The 18,411-nt window shown below is 48.6% G+C and overlaps 1 protein-coding gene across 1 annotated transcript in view; it reads left to right on the top strand.

The window, feature by feature from the left end:
• The window catches only part of CDH9 (cadherin 9), a 123,386-nt gene extending 105,842 nt beyond the window's left edge, over positions 1-17,544 (top strand). The window contains exons 9-12 of the mRNA XM_064160826.1: positions 2,092-2,213; positions 13,985-14,102; positions 14,831-15,082; positions 16,502-17,544. Coding sequence (XP_064016896.1) covers positions 2,092-2,213; positions 13,985-14,102; positions 14,831-15,082; positions 16,502-16,992 — 983 coding nt within the window. The 3' untranslated portion in view covers positions 16,993-17,544. The remainder of the gene's footprint in view (positions 1-2,091; positions 2,214-13,984; positions 14,103-14,830; positions 15,083-16,501) is intronic.
• Positions 17,545-18,411: the final 867 nt, after the last annotated feature.

The raw sequence follows: 18,411 nt of genomic DNA, 5'->3' as shown, positions 1-18,411 counted from the left end.
ATTCTAAGACTGGATGGGGCACTTAGTGCCATGGTCTAGTTGATTGTCTAGGGCTGGGTGCTAGGTTGGACTGGATGAGCTTGGAGCTCTCTTCCAGCTTGATTGACTCTATGATTCTATGATGCCCATGACAGACAAATGATGCATTGTCAGTGTAAACAGGGGAAGAAATCAAGTTTTGCCTCCACTGCTTTAATTTCTCTAAGAAAATGGCATCATTCAAAGCCAAGACTAGGGGAAATTCCTTCACCTCTGTGTCTGAGGCAAACCCCAGCCCTTTCTTCACTTGGATGTTTTAATACTCTGTTGGATGTTAGAAGAGGACACAGCCTCAAGCTGTGCCAGGGTAGTTTCAGGCTGGATGTTAGGAAGAATTTCTTCACAGCAAGAGTGATTGGCATTGTACTGGGCTGCCTGGGGAGGTGGTGGAGTCACTGCTACTGGAAGGTGCTTAAAAGCAGACTGGATGAGACACTTGGTGCCGTGGCTTAGTTAATTAGAAGGTGTTAGGTGATAGTTTGGCTTTGATGTTTTTGAAGGTCTTTTCCAGCCTGGTTAATTCTGTGATTCTGTTTTTAGATGTGGATGTCTCTTGTCTGCCTTTCCTTTCTAGTCAGGTGGTGACAGGAAAACAGAGACACTGATTCTAAGGAACAACTTTTCTCCTCTCTTTCATTCTCTGTATAGATTGCCCAGCACTCTACACACTTAGCAGTCTGGCAGTTGGGTAATTATGGAGATGGGAATTATATCTGACTCTTCAGGCAGACTGATGTCTCCTCTTTATAAATGCTTTTTCATTCTTTGGTCAAGGACTGTCTCCATTTTCAGCATGTGACTGCTGAATTGGAGACCAAGTAACTGAGCACCAAGCGATAATAGCAGGATCATAGAATCATAGAATGGTTTAGGTTGGAAGGGACCTCAAGGATCATCCAGTTCCAATCCTTTGCCATAGGCAGGGACACCTCCCACTAGGACAGGTCACTCAAGATCTCATCCATCCTGGTCTTGAGCAGCTCCAGGGAGGGAGCAGCCACAGCCTCCCTGGGCAACCTGTGCCAGTGTCTCACCACCCTCACTGTAAAGAGCCCTTTCCTAACACCTACTTTGAATCTCTCTTCTTCCAATTTAAACCCATTACCCCTTGTCCTGTCATTGCAGGACTATTGAGTCCTTCCCCAGCCTTCCTGTAGGTCCCCTTTAGATACTGGAAGACCACTATAAGGTCTTCTTGAAGCCTTCTCCTCTCCAGGCTGAAGAACTGTGGAATCATGGAATTACAGAATAATAGAATCACAGGATCATGGAGTCATAGAATCATGGAGTCATAGAATCTTAGATTTATAGAATCATAGGATCATAGAAACATAGAATCATAGAATCACAGAGGCACAGACTCATAGAATCATAGAATCATAGAATCATAGAATCACAGAGGCACAGACTCATAGAATCATAGAATCATAGAATCATAGAATCACAGAGGCACAGACTCATAGAATCATAGAATCACAGAGGCACAGACTCATAGAATCATGGAATCATGTGAGCACAGACTGAAAGAGTTGGGGCTGTGCAGGCTGGAGAAGAGGAGGCTCCCAGGTGACCTTCTTGTGGCCTTTCAGTGTCTGAAGTGGGCTACAACATGCTGGGGAGGGACTTTTGAGGCTGTCAGGGAGCAGCAGGACTGGGGAGAATGGAGCAAAGCTGGAGGTGGGGAGGTTCAGAGTGGAGGTGAGGAGGAAGTTGTTGAGCAGGAGAGTGGTGAGAGGCTGGAATGGGTTGCCCAGGGAGGTGGTTGAGGCTCCATGGCTGGAGGTGTTTAAGGCCAGGCTGGCTGAGGCTGTGTGCAGCCTGCTCTAGGGTAGGGTGTCCCTGGGCATGGCAGGGGGGTTGGAACTAGATGCTCCTTGTGGCCCCTTCCAACCCTGCCTGATTCTATGATTCTGTGGTTTGCTACAATCAAGAGAAATGAACATTCCTAATGTCTTTTGAAATAAAACCAAAGGTATGTATGTAAGATTATTTAAAGTCTTTTCCTAGGCTCTAAACCTTTGTATTGTAATACAGACAACCTTTTTGTTTCAGATAACCCTAAACAAAGCAGCCAGATCCCTGTTTTCATCCGGATTTTGGACATAAATGACCACGCACCAGAATTTGCCAAATACTATGAAACGTTTGTGTGTGAAAATGCAAAAGCAGGACAGGTAACCAAATGCTTGTGTTCATGAAGAGACTGTGGTGAAAATAGCCTGGAGAACAGCAGCAAGTTTTCAGCATATCTGAGTGTACATATATGTGTGTGTATGTATGTGCTGGGCAATGTGGTGCCCATCCACAAGAAGGGTGGAAAGGAGGAGCCAGGAAATTCCAGACCTCTCAGCCTGACCTCAGTGCCAGGCAAGAGCATGGAACAGGTCATCTTGAGTGCCATCACACAGCACCTACAGGATGGGCAAGGGATCAGGCCCAGCCAACATGGGTTTAGGAAGGGCAGGTCCTGTCTCACCAACCTGAGCTCCTTTCATGATCAGGTTCCCTGCCTGGTGCATGTGGGGCAGGCTGTGGATGGAGTCTACCTGGGCTGCAGCAAAGCCTTGACACTGTCTGCCACAACAAGCTCCTGGCACAGCTGGCAGCTCATGGCTTGGACAGATTCACTCTGATATGGGTCAGGAACTGGCTGGATGGCAGAGCCCAGAGAGTGGTGGTGAATGGTGCCACATCCAGTTGGCAGCTGGCACTGGTGGTGTACCCCAAGGATCAGTGCTGGGCACAGTCCTGTTCGACATCTTTATTGATGACCTGGAGCAGAAGATTGAGTCCAGCAGCAGTGAGTTTGCAGATGCTACCAAGCTGGGAGCAGCTGTGGAGCTGTTGGAGGGTAGGAGAGCCCTGCAGAGGGACCTGGCCAGGCTGGATGGGTGGGCAGAGGCCAATGGGATGAGATTGAACAAGGCCAAGTGCAGGGTTCTGCACTTTGGCCACAACAACCCCAAGCAGCACTACAGGCTGGGGACAGAGTGGCTGAGAGCAGCCAGGCAGAGAGGGACCTGAAGGTGCTGGTTTCCAGATCAACATGAGCCAACAGTGTGCCCAATGACATCCTGGCCTGCATCAGGAGCAGTGTGGCCAGCAGGACAAGGGAGGTTCTTCTGCCCCTATACTCAGCACTGCTCAGGCCACACCTTGAGTGCTGTGTCCAGTTCTGGGCTCCTCAATTCAAGAGAGATGTTGAGGTGCTGGAAGGTGTCCAGAGAAGGGCAATGAAGCTGATGAAGGGCCTCTTTATTCTCTACATCCCACAGAAATTATCACTATAATTAGAAAAAGAAAAGCTGGAGATAGAAGATGCAGGATTTTCCCCTGGCATAATAAAACAGAATATAACACTCCCTCCCCTCTCCCCCCCTATATATATTTTAAGGTGGTTTTAATTAATTTCTAATATTAGAAAATGGTTTTAAGAACATGTTGTGGATAATTCTACAAAGCTCTTCATGCTGTTATATAGTTCCATTTCATTCTGGACTATAGAATCACAGAATGGTTTAGGTTGGAAGGGAGCTCAAAGCTCAGCCAGTTCCAACCCCCTGCCATAGGCAGGGACACCTCCCACTAGAACAGGTTGCTCAAGGCCACATCCAACCTGGTCTTTCACAGCTCCAGGGAGGGAACAGCCACAACCTCCCTGGGCAACCTATTCCAATGTTACCTTCACTACAAAGAACTTCTTCCTCACATCTAGTTTAAATCTGCCCTCTGCCAGTTTATACCCATTACAAGTCCTTGTCAATAGTCCCTCCCCAGCCCTCCTGGAACCTTCTTCAGATACTGAAAGGCCATTCCAAGGTCTCCTGGAAGCCTTCTCTTCTGCAGGCTGCAGAGCCCCAACTCTCTCAGCCTGTCCTCAGAGCAGAGCTGTTGCAGCATCTTTGTGGCCTCCTCTGGACTTTCTCCAAGTTCCATGTCCTGCTTGTGTTTGGGGGCTCCAGAACTGGTTTTGTGTTTTCTTTTCAAAGCCTAAAGCAATGTAACCACACCTTCAGGGACACAAAACAGGGAAATCTTTTGGTGTGCTTCAGCAAAGGAGGCATGAAAAATACATCTGTCTGAAGGTAAAGCAAAAAAAGGAACCAGAAGAAATTAAGTTTCTGCCATTCTAAGTGAAACTTCAGTGGGTGATTGATTAGAATTTGGTCATCCATATCCCTTTCTAAACCAGCTCAGAAGTGCTCTGATAATCTGAAAAGACAATACCAAGATTTGTGGAGAACACAAACTGAGAAATGGAAACTAAGAAAGGAGATAGACCAATGGAAGTCAGAGCCAAGGGATGACAGAAGTCTTTTAGTATTACCTTTGCTGCCACCAGCATCTCTCTAGGCTAATGCCTGCCAGCTTTTCAGCTTTGAATCCTGTAGAGGAAGATGTAAGTTTTGCTGGTATTTCATTCTGAGAGTATTTACCAAGGCACTGGATTGCACAGCAAATTTGGTACCTTGAGATTGTCTTTCAAGCATGAGCCTAAATCCAAGCATGAGCCTCTTCTCTGAATGAGACTTTAGACTTTGAGCTGACTGGTTTTGCCAGCATAAATCTAAATGGGTTTTTATGAAACCAAGCTAGGAGCAGGTGTGGAGCTGTTGGAGGGTAGGAGAGCCCTGCAGAGGGACCTGGACAGGCTGCATGGGTGGGCAGAGGCCAATGGGGTGACATTGAACAAGGCCAAGTGCAGGGTTCTGCACTTTGGCCACAACAACCCCAAGCAGCACTACAGGCTGGGGACAGAGTGGCTGAGAGCAGCCAGGCAGAGAGGGAGCTGGGGTACTGATAGAGAGTAGCTGAAGCTGAGGCAGCAGTGTGCCCAGGTGGGCAGAGAGCCAATGGCAACCTGGGCTGGCTCAGGAGCAGTGTGGGCAGTAGGACAAGGGAGGTTCTTCTGCTCCTGTGCTCAGCAGTGCTCAGGCCACCCCTTGAGTGCTGTGTCCAGTTCTGGGCTCCTCAATTCAAAAGAGATGTTGAGGTGCTGGAAGGTGTCCAGAGAAGGGCAGCAAGGCTGGGGAGGGGCCTGGAGCAGATCCTCACCTGGGGGTGTGCAGCCTGCAGCAGAGGAGGCTCAGGGCAGACCTCATTGCTGTCTGCAGCTGGCTGAAGGGAGGCTGTAGGCAGGTGGGGTTGGGCTCTTCTGCCAGACAGCCAGGGACAGAACAAGGGGACACAGTCTCAAGTTGTGCTGGGGGAGGTCTAGGCTGGATGTTAGGAGGAAGTTGTTGGCAGAGAGAGTGATTGGCATTGGAATGGGCTGCCCAGGGAGGTGGTGGAGTCACCATCCCTGGAGATGTTGAAGCAAAGCCTGGATGAGGCACTTAGTGCCATGTCTGGTTGACTGGCCAGGGCTGAGTGCTAGGTTGGACTGGATGAGCTTGGAGGTCTCTTCCAACCTGCTTGATTCTATGATTCCATGAGTCTATGATTCCAAACTCCAGCAGAGAGGGGCCAGGATGGAGCCCCAAACTCAGCTGAGATTTGTCACTGTGTCTTGCTGCTTTTCTGCTGAAATCACTCATCCAAAGCTCGCTGAAGTTACAGAAACTGACATGGAAATAGTCAAAAGGCAGGAGATTTTCCTTGTCCTTAGAGCACAGCAACCAAGCAGCCCTCCAAGGCTCTCCAAGGCTGGCAGATATGGAAGCACAGCAGGAAAGATGCTCATGTTTTGCCTCGCTTGCTGCCCAGTGCTCTATTTAGCCACATCTGTGGGAGCATTAAATGGTACCTGAGATGAACCTGAAATTTCAAGTCCTGCAGAACAGGTTGATGCTGTGATCCTATGATCCTGTGATCCTATGATTCTCTACTTCTATGATCCTATGATTCTCTGGTTCTATGATCCAACCAGGAATTTAGGGATGTTTCACTCATTCTATAAGGCTTAAACTGCATCTTATGTGGCAATTTATCTCACTGGTTAAGATGCAATCTTCCTGATCTGACCACCAGCCTCAGTTCATTCCAAATCTGCTTCTCCTTCCATTCCCCCCCCCCCCCCCCCCCCCCCCCCGATAATTCCTTCTGCTGTTAAATAAAAGCACCAAAAATTGACATTATAATTCCTTCCACTGACTGCCAGGTGCACATTCCTCTATTCCTGCAATTTGCATCACAACTAGCAAGACTTTCCTGCAAAAGGATGCAAATAATGGTCAAGAACCTCTTCAAATCCAAGTGATCTGACTCAAAGCCTCCTCTGTCTTTCCAATTCACTTCCCTGACATCCAGCATCAGGGGCAATGACAGGCAAGTAAATGAAGTTGACTTACAAGTGCAAAAGTGGAATGCCAGCTCCATCTATCCACTGGATTTCCCCACCCTTGTTTCTTGTATTATTGTAGATATCTATATCTGTTAAATTATTCATGAAACATCACTTGAATTGCATTTTCTTGCTCTCATTTGAGTTCTGCAGGACTTGAAATTTCAGGTTCATCTCAGGTACCATTTAATGCTCCCACAGCTGTGGCTAAATAGAGCACTGGGCAGCAAGCGAGGCAAAACATGAGCATCTTTCCTGCTGTGCTTCCATATCTGCCAGCCTTGGAGAGCCTTGGAGGGCTGCTTGGTTGCTGTGCTCTAAGGACAAGGAAAATCTCCTGCCTTTTGACTATTTCCATGTCAGTTTCTGTAAGTTCAGCGAGCTTTGGGTGAGTGATTTCAGCAGAAAAGCAGCAAGACACAGTGACAAATCTCAGCTGAGTTTGGGGCTCCATCCTGGCCCCTCTCTGCTGGAGTTTGGAATCATAGAATCATAGAATTGATCAGGTTGTAAGAGAGCTCCAAGCTCATCCAGTCCAACCTAGCACCCAGCCCTGGCCAATCAACCAGACCATGGCACTAAGTGCCTCAGCCAGGCTTTGCTTCAACAGCTCCAGGGACGATCACTCCACCACCTCCCTGGGCAGCCCATTCCAATGCCAATCACTCTCTCTGACAACAACTTCCTCCTAACATCCAGCCTAGACCTGCCCTGCCACAACTTGAGACTGTGTCCCCTTCTTCTGTTGCTGCTGTTGTACTTTCACAGTTTCATTTTATGATTTATAAGCTGATTTTTGTTTTCCAGGTGCAATACATTCAGCTAATTCTAGTCATCAATTTCAAACAGCTGGCATCTGACCTAAATCCTGCCTGTGCAGAAAAAGAAACAAACAAACCAACACAGAAGCTCTATACATAAGATGAAATTGAGACAAATAAACCCTAAAACCTCTGCAACTTCAGGGAATCGTAGAACTGTCGAGGTCCTATTAACACCCAGTCTATATTTACCCTCAAGTGTGGCCAACAGGTGGAGGGAGGTGATTCTTCCCCTCTGCTCTGCTTTGCTGAGAGCCCACCTGGAGTACTGCATCCAGCTCTGGAGCTCCCATTCTAAGAGGGACGTGGAGATGCTGGAGTGTGTCCAGAGCAGGGCCAGGAGGATGCTCAGAGGGCTGCAGCAGCTCTGCTGTGAGCACAGAGTGAAAGAGTTGGGGCTGTGCAGGCTGGAGAAGAGGAGGCTCCCAGGTGACCTTCTTGTGGCCTTCCAGCATCTGAAGGGGGCTACAAAATGCTGGGGAGGGACTTTTGAGGCTGTCAGGGAATGGCAGGACTGGGGGGAATGGAGCAAAGCTGGAGGTGGGGAGAGTCAGAGTGGAGGTGAGGAGGAAGTTGTTGGTGATGAGAGTGGTGAGAGGCTGGAATGGGTTGCCCAGGGAGGTGGTTGAGGCCCCATGGCTGGAGGTGTTTGAGGCCAGGCTGGCTGAGGCTGTGTGCAGCCTGCTCTAGGGTAGGGTGTCCCTGGGCATGGCAGGGGGGTTGGAACTGGCTGCTCCTTGTGGTCCCTTCCAACCCTGACTGATTCTGTGATCCTATGATGCAATGATCCTAAGCATTACTGCTTCTCGACATATCTCAGCGGTGCTTCCACATCTGGGGCATGCTGGAGGGGAGTCAGACTGAGAAGACAAACACATTTAGTCTGCAGTAGCAGAAAAATCACAGAATAGGACAGAATGGTGTGACATTGGATGGTTGGGATCAATAAGATTGTAAGAATGGACAATAGCAATAGTAATAGAAGTAATAATAATAGCAGTAAAGATGAGAGCAACTGGTAATAGTAAAGTAATAGCACTGATACAAACAAAGGTTATTAATTGGGCCCTGCTATTAATCACACCACTCTCAGCTGCATCAGGAAGCAGTCAGAATGATCAAAGATTGCTCATTCTCAACCCCAGCAGACACTAAAGGCTGCATTCAGTTTGCTTCTTCAGATAGCCTTAGGAAGGTCAGAGGAAAGAAAATCCTTCAGTCACTTCTCCTTCCCTACTGCTTTTTGTGTTTCCAAACAACACTGACCTGACTGGGGAGAGACATTATCACCAGAGGTGTGACTGTGTTCATTAGGAGTCTGGAACTGATTTGTCAGCTTGCAAGTTCTGTTTCACTGTCTGGCACTACAGGCTGGAATAAAATACGATGCAGTTTCTTTCTCACACCATTTAGAAGTCCCTAATCCCTTAATGGCATGCTGGAGCCCCAGGGACTGGTGTGGGGAAGGCTCTGATAGAAGTTCTCTCATGCCCTTGTCACAAAAATTAATTGGGTCTTTGCTGCCAGATTAGAGGATGAGTCCTCTCCATGGAAACCAGGAATATTTACTTGGAAAAGAGAAGGATTTCACTGAGCAATTTGCTGGTAACAATTTAGCTCATTTCAGTACCTATCAATAACCATATTAAAGGACATCAGCTGGGTTCCTATTGTTTACACTGGCACAGCCTTTCAGGGGCTCTCAGACATCAGAGCAGAGGAAAGGTTTATTTCTGGTTCAGAAGGCTGGTAGATTTGTTTCTTTTCCTTGCTCTCCATCCCCCTCCTCCCTTTTTCAGATGGAGCAGGAGGAGATCACATTTTTCATGTGCCCACTGCTAACTATCACTCACAGGCTGCTTATACCTTGCAGCTGCCTCCTCTAGGTGGACACCTGTTGGCTTGGTTTCACGAGAGACTCAAGCTAACAGCCTGGCTGTCTTTTGAAGTAGGAATTGGAATTCAAGGCAGAATATTCCACCATTTGATAAGCATTCAGTCCTGCTTTAAGAACTGCCAACACGTTTGTGGAACAGAGCCAAGGCCTGAAAACAAAACTGGTTTGCATTACCATGCATGAAACTTTCACAGAACCACAGAACAACTGAGGCTGGAAAAGACCTCTGAGTTCATCAGGTGCAGTCTAGGACCTAACATCCCCACACCAGCTAAACCATGGCACTGAGTGCCCCAACCAAGCTCTTCACAGAATCATATGGCCACACTGCTCCTGAGCCAGCCCAGGATGCCATTGGCTCTCCTGCCCACCTGGGCACACTGCTGGCTCATCCTCTTCAGCTACTGCCTCCAGGCCCCTTTCTGCCTGGCTGCTCTCCAGCCTGTAGTGCTGCTTGGGGTTGTTGTGGCCAAGGTGCAGAACCCTGCACTTGGCCTTAGAATCATAGAATCATAGAATCAACCAGGTTGGAAGAGACCTCCAAGATCATCCAGTCCAACCTAGCACCCAGCCCTATCCAATCAACCAGACCATGGCACTAAGTGCCTCATCCAGTCGTTTCTTGAAGACCCCCAAGGACAGTGCCTCCACCACCTCCCTGGGCAGCCCATTCCAATGCCAATCACTCTCTCTGTGAAGAACTTCTTCCTAACATCCAGCCTATACCTACCCTGGCACAACTTGAGACTGTGTCCCCTTGTTCTATTGCTGGTTGCCTAGGAGAAGAGGCCACCCCCCACCTGGCTACAATGTCCCTTCAGGTAGTTGTAGACAGTAATAAGATCACCCCTGAGCCTCCTCTTCTCCAGGCTAAACAGGCCCAGCTCCCTCAGCCTCTCCTCATAGGATTTGTGCTCCAGGCCTCTCACCAGCTTTGTTGCCCTTCTCTGGACACCTTCCAGCACCTCAACATCCTTCTTGAATTGAGGAGCCCAGAACTGGACACAGCACTCAAGGGGTGGCCTGAGCAGTGCTGAGCACAGGGGCACAAGAACCTCCCTTGTCCTGCTGCCCACACTGCTCCTGAGCCAGCCCAGGATGCCATTGGCTCTGCTGCCCACCTGGGCACACTGCTGCCTCATCTTCAGCTACTCTCTACCAGCACCCCCAGCTCCCTCTCTGCCTGGCTGCTCTCAGCCACTCAGTCCCCAGCACTACAGTGCTGCTTGGGGTTGTTGTGGCCAAAGTGCAGAACCCTGCACTTGGCCTTGTTCAATCTCATCCCATTGGCCTCTGCCCACCCATCCAGCCTGGCCAGGTCCCTTTGCAGGGTTCTCCTACCCTGGTTGATTCTATGGTTCTATGATTCTATACATCCTTTCTCATTGTCCTTCTGCTCTCCCACCTTTCCCGATGGAACAACAGCTGCTTCTCAATTTATGCAGCCCATAGTCAGAGCAGGTAATAAGGTGGTTTGTTGCCTTTTCTTTTTTTCCCTTTTCCTTTTTAACCTTCCCCTCTAGAGTAGGTTTTTCAATGTAATTAGGTTCCTCTATGCCTGGCACAATTGTCCTCCATGAGATTTGCACTTGAAGAGAATCAAATCCACAGCCTACAAACATCCCACTGATTGCATCTCGAAAAGCCCCAAGCTACTTCACTGCAGTTTCTGGTAGCTATTAGAGCAGGATATCTTCACTATCAGGGTTTGGGTTTGTTTTTTTTTTAGCACAAATGCTATCACCTCTTCCAATTCTCTTTCTCTTCTCTGCTACTTTTACACTTCTTCTGTCTTTTCAAACTTGTGAAAACGTGAGAGGAAAATGTTCTCATTTCAATTTGGTAGTTTAGTCCCATCAGGAGCAGTTTAATTTTCTTTTTCTGGGTCAATATTGCAGGTTTTTTTTTCTATGAAACACTGCAAAACTAAAATCAAGCAGTGTGTGGTCTCCTCTGGGTTGTCAGTCTCAAAGGCAAGGAAGAAGAGCAGCAGGGTGCTGGAAAAATGTTGATATAGAATCATAGAATGGTTTAAGTTGGAAGGGAGCTCAAAGCTCAGCCAGTTCCAACCTTTGCCTTATGTTTAAGGTAGTTTTGAGACTTGGCCAGGGGAGTTAGGAAGCAGATGGATTAGTCACACAGACAGCAGGTTAGGTTAGAGAGAAGTGCAGCCTCAAAGCCAGAGAGCAACTCTGTTATCTATGTTTGTGTTCTTGCTCTTATCCATCCCAGCAAGCCTATGAGTGCAGCAGACATCAGCATTGTTTCTTTTTCACAGCCTAGCATCTAATTCCTCTCACTAAAATATGCCAGCTAGGCTCAAACTAGCACAGTGCAACAACTTGATACTATTAACTACACTCCAAAGTTAACTAGGAAAAAGGCAGGGGGACCAAATGGTCATGCAGGACTTAGCAGCAGCAGATGCCTGAGTGAGACACTAAGAAGAACACTTCGTTTTTGGCATCCCTACTATTACATTTGTCCTTCCTGAGGGATGCTCAACACCCTCCCAAAATGAACTGCATCCCCAAGTCTCCCTCCAGCTGATGCTGAGAGAAAGCACACAAGAACAAGACATTTCTCACTTGATTGCTGCAAAGCTTAAAACCCCTCCCAGTGTTACTTGTCAATTACTGTATTTCCTGCACAACTCCTGCTGTCCTTTCCCTGGAAACCTCAGAGAGCCACTCTGCAAAGTAAGGCTTTGATAATGAAGGGCTTTGATGTCTGTGGGGTTTCGAGACACACTGCAAACGCTTCAAAACCTCAAGGCAGTCGTTGGCTCCTTCGTGGCTTTGAAAGAAACAAATCTGGCTGCTGAGCTCCTTCTGCCTCTGAGTTTTTAGGTCGCAGGAAATTGCTGGCAGTGAGTTGCAGCATCCCCGGGTGAAACTTGCTCCCCTTCTCGTTCTGCCAAGCTCTGTCATTTTCTGATTGATCTCAAACATGTCCTTGCAAGGCAAGGTGGACTATGGGGCAGTCTCCAGCGTGATAACCATGGGGAAGTGCAAAGGACACAGCAGTCACTCATATGGCTTGCTGGAATTGCTGTGACCCTGGCAACCTGGCACGGTGTTAGCTGTCACAAGTCCTTTCACAAACTGCAGCTGCCCCCAGGTAGCTTTTACTCCTTTGGTCATGCAGCTGTTTTCCCTTAGCCTCTGTCAGTCCAGCAGCAGATAGGAAGAGACAAACTGCTACCCTGTATGTGTGCATATGTATACCTGAGCACACTTACTTGCATGTTTTGGTGCAGCAGGAAAGCCTGTGTGATCCAAATGTGTTGCCACAGCCCCTCCTTTTAAGCTTACTTTACTCTTACCCTATGCTGGGCTCCCTCCAAGCTACCCCCAGGTAGTTTTTTCTTCCTTGCTCATGCAGCTGTTTTCCCTTAGCCTCTGTCAGTCCAGCAGCAGATAGAAAGAGACAAGTTGCTACCCTGTATGCATACCTATGTGTATACATGAATACACTTACTTGCATGTTTTGGTGCAGGAGGAAAGCCTTTGTGATCCAAATGTGTTGCCACAGCCTCTCTTTTTAAGCCAGCTTTACTCTGACCCTATGCTGGGCTCCTTCCAAGTTGAGCTTGAGTTGAGTTGTTAGGGCAGCTACAAAATTCAGCAACCAATTGTTGAGGTTTCACTTTAGGAAGGACTAAAGCATTTCTTTTTCTTATTTCAGGACAACCAAGCATCCTACCAGTGCAGTACTTCAGTGTGTTGCCAGGAGTAGATAAGGTGGGCAGGGAATGAGAGTCATAGACTCATAGAATCAGTCAGTGTTGGAAGGGACCACAAGGATCATCTAGTTCCAACTCCCCTGCCATGGGCCCCCTCACACTAGATGAGGCTGTCTAGATCCTCATCCAACCTGGCATTAAACACCTCCAGGGATGGAGCTTCCACCACCTCCCTGGGCAACCCATTCCAGCCTCTCACCACTCTCATGCTCAACAACTTCTTCCTGACATCAACTCTGACTCTCCCCACCTCCAGCTTTGCTCCATTTCTCCTAGTCTTGTCACTCCCTGAGAGCCTAAAAAGTCTCTCCCCAGCTTTTTTGTAGCCCCCCTTCAGATACTGGAAGGCCACAATAAGATCACTTCAGAGCCTTCTTTTACCCAGTAAATAACTGTCCTACACACTGCTCTGTGTCATTGCTGCATGAGACTACAGGAGGTCTGTGGCTTATTCAGAAGGACAACTCTTGCTGTACAGCTGCAAGATGCTGAGTACTAAACAAAGCATGTGGCTGCCTTGCAGTGGGGACTGGGCCCTGTGTCATCCTCTGTGAGGGATCCTCCTCATGTTTGAGCCAGTCCAGAGGAGGCCATGAAGATGCTCAGGTCTGCTATGAGAACAGGTTACAAGAGTTGGGGCTCTTCAGCCTGGAGAAGAGAAGGCTTTGAGGGGACCTTGGAGTGGTCTTCTAGTATCTGAAGGGGGCTACAAGAAGGCTGGGGAGGGACTATTGACAAGGTCTCGTAATGAGAGGATGAGGAGGAATGGGTTTAAAGTAGCAGAGAGGAGATTGAAGGTGGATGTTAGGAAGAAGTTGTTTACAGTGAGGGCAATGAGACACTGGCACAGGTTGCCCAGGGAGGTTGTGGCTGCTCCCTCCCTGAAGGTGTTGAAGGCCAGCTTGGATGATGCCTTGAGTGACCTGTTCTAGTGGGAGGTGTCCCTGCCTATGGCAGGGGGCTGGAAATAGATGATCTCTGAGGTCCCTTCCAACCCAACCCATTCTATGATTCAAACAACAACCCAACATTTTACTTACTCTAACCTCTCCCGCATTTAGGTGGGGAATAACGCTTAGGTCATCAGTTTCTGTCTTCAGGTAGAGACTGGTTCCTTCTTTTCACTCAACATGAAAAGCAGAGACCTTAATTGAATCAGAAGGCTTCCCAAGCATGCTGAAATCCTGCTTCCTTTGCAGCTGATACAGACTGTGAGTGCGGTTGACAAAGACGAGCCTGCGCGAGGGCACAGGTTCTTCTTCGAGGTGGTGCCAGAATCTGTTGCTCAGCCAAACTTCTCCATTGTGGACAACAAAGGTAACTCCTGACCACTAACCACCCCTTTCCCTCCCACCTCCCCACTCAGCTCCAGCCCAGATAAATCTCCACCCAGCAACATCCAGCCACATGAGCCAGCAGTGTGCCCAGGTGGCCTGCATCAGGAATGGTGTGGTCAGCAGGAGCAGGGAGGTCATTCTGCCCCTGTACTCTGCACTGGTTAGACCACACCTTGAGTACTGTGTCCAGTTCTGGGCCCCCCAGTTTAGGAGGGACATTATGATGCTTGAGTGTGTCCAGAGAAGGGCAACGAGGCTGGGGAGAGGCCTTGAGCACAGCCCTACGAGGAGAGGCTGAGGGAGCTGGGATTGGTTAGCCTGGAGAAGAGGAGGCTCAGAGGTGACCTCATTGCTGTCTACAACTACCTGAGGGGAGGTTGTGGCCAGGAGGAGGTTGCTCTCTTCTCTCAGGTGGCCAGCACCAGAACAAGAGGACACAGCCTCAGGCTGTGCCAGGGGAAATTTCGGCTGGAGGTGAGGAGAAAGTTCTTCCCTGAGAGAGTCATTGGACACTGGAATGGGCTGCCCGGGGAGGTGGTGGAGTCGCCGTCCCTGGAGCTGTTCAAGGCAGGACTGGACGTGGCACTTGGTGCCATGGTCTGGCCTTGAGCTCTGTGGTAAAGGGTTGGACTTGATGATCTGTGAGGTCTCTTCCAACCCTGATGATACTGTGACACTGTGTGATACCTCTTTGTTTCCCCCCTCTAGATAACACAGCAGGAATTCTGACCAGGAGAAATGGATACAGCCGCAGCAAGGCGAGTACCTATCTCCTGCCAATCATCATATTTGACAATGACTACCCCATCCAGAGCAGCACTGGCACCTTGACCATCAGGGTGTGTGCCTGTGACAGCCGTGGCAACATGCAGTCCTGCAGTGCTGAAGCCTTGTTCCTCCCTGCTGGCCTCAGCACAGGGGCGCTGGTGGCCATTCTCCTCTGCATCATTATCCTGCTAGGTAAGTGCCTGTAATCAAACGTCTGATTGACAAGCAAAGGGCTGGGCAGCTTAGAGCAACTGCTTTCTCAGGTGGAAAAGGATCTGGGAGGGTGGCTGAGAGACCTACAACAGCCTGCTTGTTATCAGAAGAATGTCTTAAAAGAGTCATGGAATCACAATGCTGTTGAGATTGCTGTCTGCAACTACCTGAAGGGAGGCTGTAGCCAGGTGGGGTTGGGCTCTTCTGCCAGGCAAGCAGCAAGAGAAGAAGGAGACACAGTCTCAAGTTGTGCCAGGGGAGGTCTAGGCTGGATGTTAGGAGGAAGTTGTTGTCAGAGAGAGTGATTGGCATTGGAATGGGCTGCCCAGGGAGGTGGTGGAGTTCCTATCACAGTATCACACTATCACCAAGGTTGGAAGAGACCTCACAGATCATCAAGTCCAACCCTTTACCACAGAGCTCAAGGCTAGACCATGGCACCAAGTGCCACGTCCAATCCTGCCTTGAACAGCTTCTTCACAGACCAGAGGAGCCATGGTCAAAGCTCTGTCATTCTGAGAAAAGATGATAGCTGCTCAGCACCAAATTTCATGAGCACAAGTACAGCGGCACCAATTTACTCTTCCTCCACACTCAGCCAAGGGAGATCTTGCCAATCTCTTTTCAGTGGTCCACAGCAATAAGACAAGGAGGAGAAACTTCTTTACAGTGAGGGTAACAGAGCCCTGGAATAGGCTGCTGTGATGGTTTGGGAGTTACTCACTTGACACACACTTATGAAATCACCCAGACTAGACTCAGTCAGATGGAAGATAAGGAATGAAGCTATACTTACAGCTTAGCATAATTTACAAGTATCCCTTAAAGGTGTTGAAGAAAAGCCTCAATGAGGCACTTAGTGCCATAGTCTGGTTGACTGGCTAGGGCTGGGTGCTAGGTTGGACTGGCTGATCTTGGAAATCTCTTCCAACCTGCTTGATTCTGTGATTCTGTGAGGACACCTACGAGATCAAGTCCAACCCCTCACCTAGAGCTTGCATTCCCACCGCCACTACTATGCCCCTACCACTAAACCACATCCCATGTCTTGCAGAGTTCTTTGAGGCACACTACATGGAAAGCTGTAGGGACAAGAACATATATCATAGCTACTGTTTGATATATACCTGTGCCAGGGCAGGTTTGGGCTGGATGTTAGGAAGAAGTTCTTCCCAGAGAGAGTGATTGGCATTGGAATGGGCTGCCCAGGGAGGTGGTGGAGTTGCCATCCCTGGAGGTGTTGAAGCCAAGCCTGGATGAGGCACTTAGTGCCATGGTCTGGTTGATTGGCCAGGGCTGAGTGCTAGATTGGACTGGATGATCTTGGAGGTCTCTTCCAACCTGTGCCCAGAACTGGACACAGTAGTTTATTATTATCCCTTTTTTGTCTCCTTTCAGTATTGGTTGTCTTGTTCACGGCTCTCAAGAAGCAGAGGAAGAAAGAACCTTTGATCATCTCCAAGGACGACGTGCGGGACAACGTTGTGACCTACAACGACGAAGGAGGTGGGGAAGAAGACACCCAAGCCTTTGACATTGGCACACTGAGAAACCCAGAGGCGAGGGAAGAAAGCAAGATGAGGAGAGATGTTATCCCTGAACCTATATTCCAGATAAGGAGGACTGCTCCCCTTTGGGAAAACATCGACGTCCAAGATTTTATCCACAGGAGGTTGAAGGAAAACGATTCAGACCCAGCTGCCCCTCCTTATGATTCTCTAGCAACCTATGCCTACGAAGGCAACGATTCCATAGCCAATTCCCTCAGCTCCCTGGAATCTCTGACCACAGAGGCTAACCAGGATTATGATTACCTCAGTGACTGGGGCCCTCGGTTTAAGAAGCTGGCAGATATGTACGGCGGAGAGGATAGCGATCGAGACCTGTAACCCGCTCGGCCTCAGGGGTCTCTGTTCCTACATAAAGTGGCCTACCTTCTCTTAGTTGGGACTTCAAAACTGACACCCCCACAAAAGAAATAAATAAATGATCAATAATACTAATAAAAATGCATAGATGTTGTCTTAGTAAAAGTTTGCTTCATCAATACGTCGATGTGAATGAATAGGAATGATTTAAGGTTAAAAACAAAGCGTGTAAGAAATCAATCATTCACCCTTCTCTGCCTAGAAACCTCCAAGGACAGGTTTCTACCGACCACAAAACAAAAAGGAAAAGGCTTTTTGTGCCTTTAACCCATGAGATGAAAACTTCCTTTTCACTCTTTCTTCTTAACTGCTTTGCATCACCTTTCCTACCAGCCTGCATTGTAACGTAACCTCCGGAGTAGGCTTTTGATCAGACAAGAGAAGATTAACGTTGCTGTCATATTTATTGAGTTGAAGGATGTCTGTGTGTGGATTCCTCATGATATTTTTCTATCTGTATATTTATATTTTTCTATTTTTATGAAATAAATTAGGAGTTTATAAAAACCACCACTTCCTCACGTGCTTTCTTAAGCCTAAGGACCTGCCCGGCCTTTAGGATCAAAGGAGGTTGCAGACTGTGCTACACTTCATGTCTTCATCTCTTTGTCTCCACAGGTGCTTTCTAGAGTTCAAACCACAGCACCCAGAAATGCAGCCTGCTGCAGATCACAGAATCACATTGTCAGCCAGGTTGGGAAGTTCCTTCAAGCTCATCAAGCTCCCTGAGGGAGCTGGGATTGTTTAGCCTGGAGAAGAGGAGGCTCAGGGGAGACCTTATTGCTGTCTACAACTACCTGAGGGGAGGTTGTGGCCAGGAGGAGGTTGCTCTCTTCTCTCAGGTGGCCAGCACCAGAACAAGAGGACACAGCCTCAGGCTGCGCCAGGGGAGATTTAGGCTGGAGGTGAGGAGAAAGTTCTTCCCTGAGAGAGTCATTGGGCACTGGAATGGGCTGCCCGGGGAGGTGGTGGAGTCGCCGTCCCTGGAGCTGTTCAAGGCAGGATTGGACGTGGCACTTGGTGCCATGGTCTGGCCTTGAGCTCTGTGGTAAAGGGTTGGACTTGATGATCTATGAGGTCTCTTCCAACCTTGGTGACACTGTGATACTGTGAAGCCTGATCTATTACCCAACAGCTTCTAATCAACTAAATCATTGCAGCAAACATCATATCCAAGCTTTTTCGAAGCACTTCCAGGCACAGCAACTCCACCACCTCAGTATGGAGAAGAGGAGGCTCCCAGGTGACCTTCTTGTGGCCTTCCAGGATCTAAAGTGGATCTACAAAAAAGTTGGGGAGGGACTTCTTAGAATGTCAGGGAGTGGCAGGAGTGGGGGGAACCGAGCAAAGCTGGAGATGGGGAGATTCAGAGTGGAGGTG

This window comes from Pogoniulus pusillus, chromosome 21 (genome assembly GCF_015220805.1).
Source record: "Pogoniulus pusillus isolate bPogPus1 chromosome 21, bPogPus1.pri, whole genome shotgun sequence".
Lineage (NCBI taxonomy): Eukaryota > Metazoa > Chordata > Aves > Piciformes > Lybiidae > Pogoniulus > Pogoniulus pusillus.
Note: the sequence above shows the minus strand (reverse complement) of the source record. Positions and strands in the feature narration are given on the sequence as shown.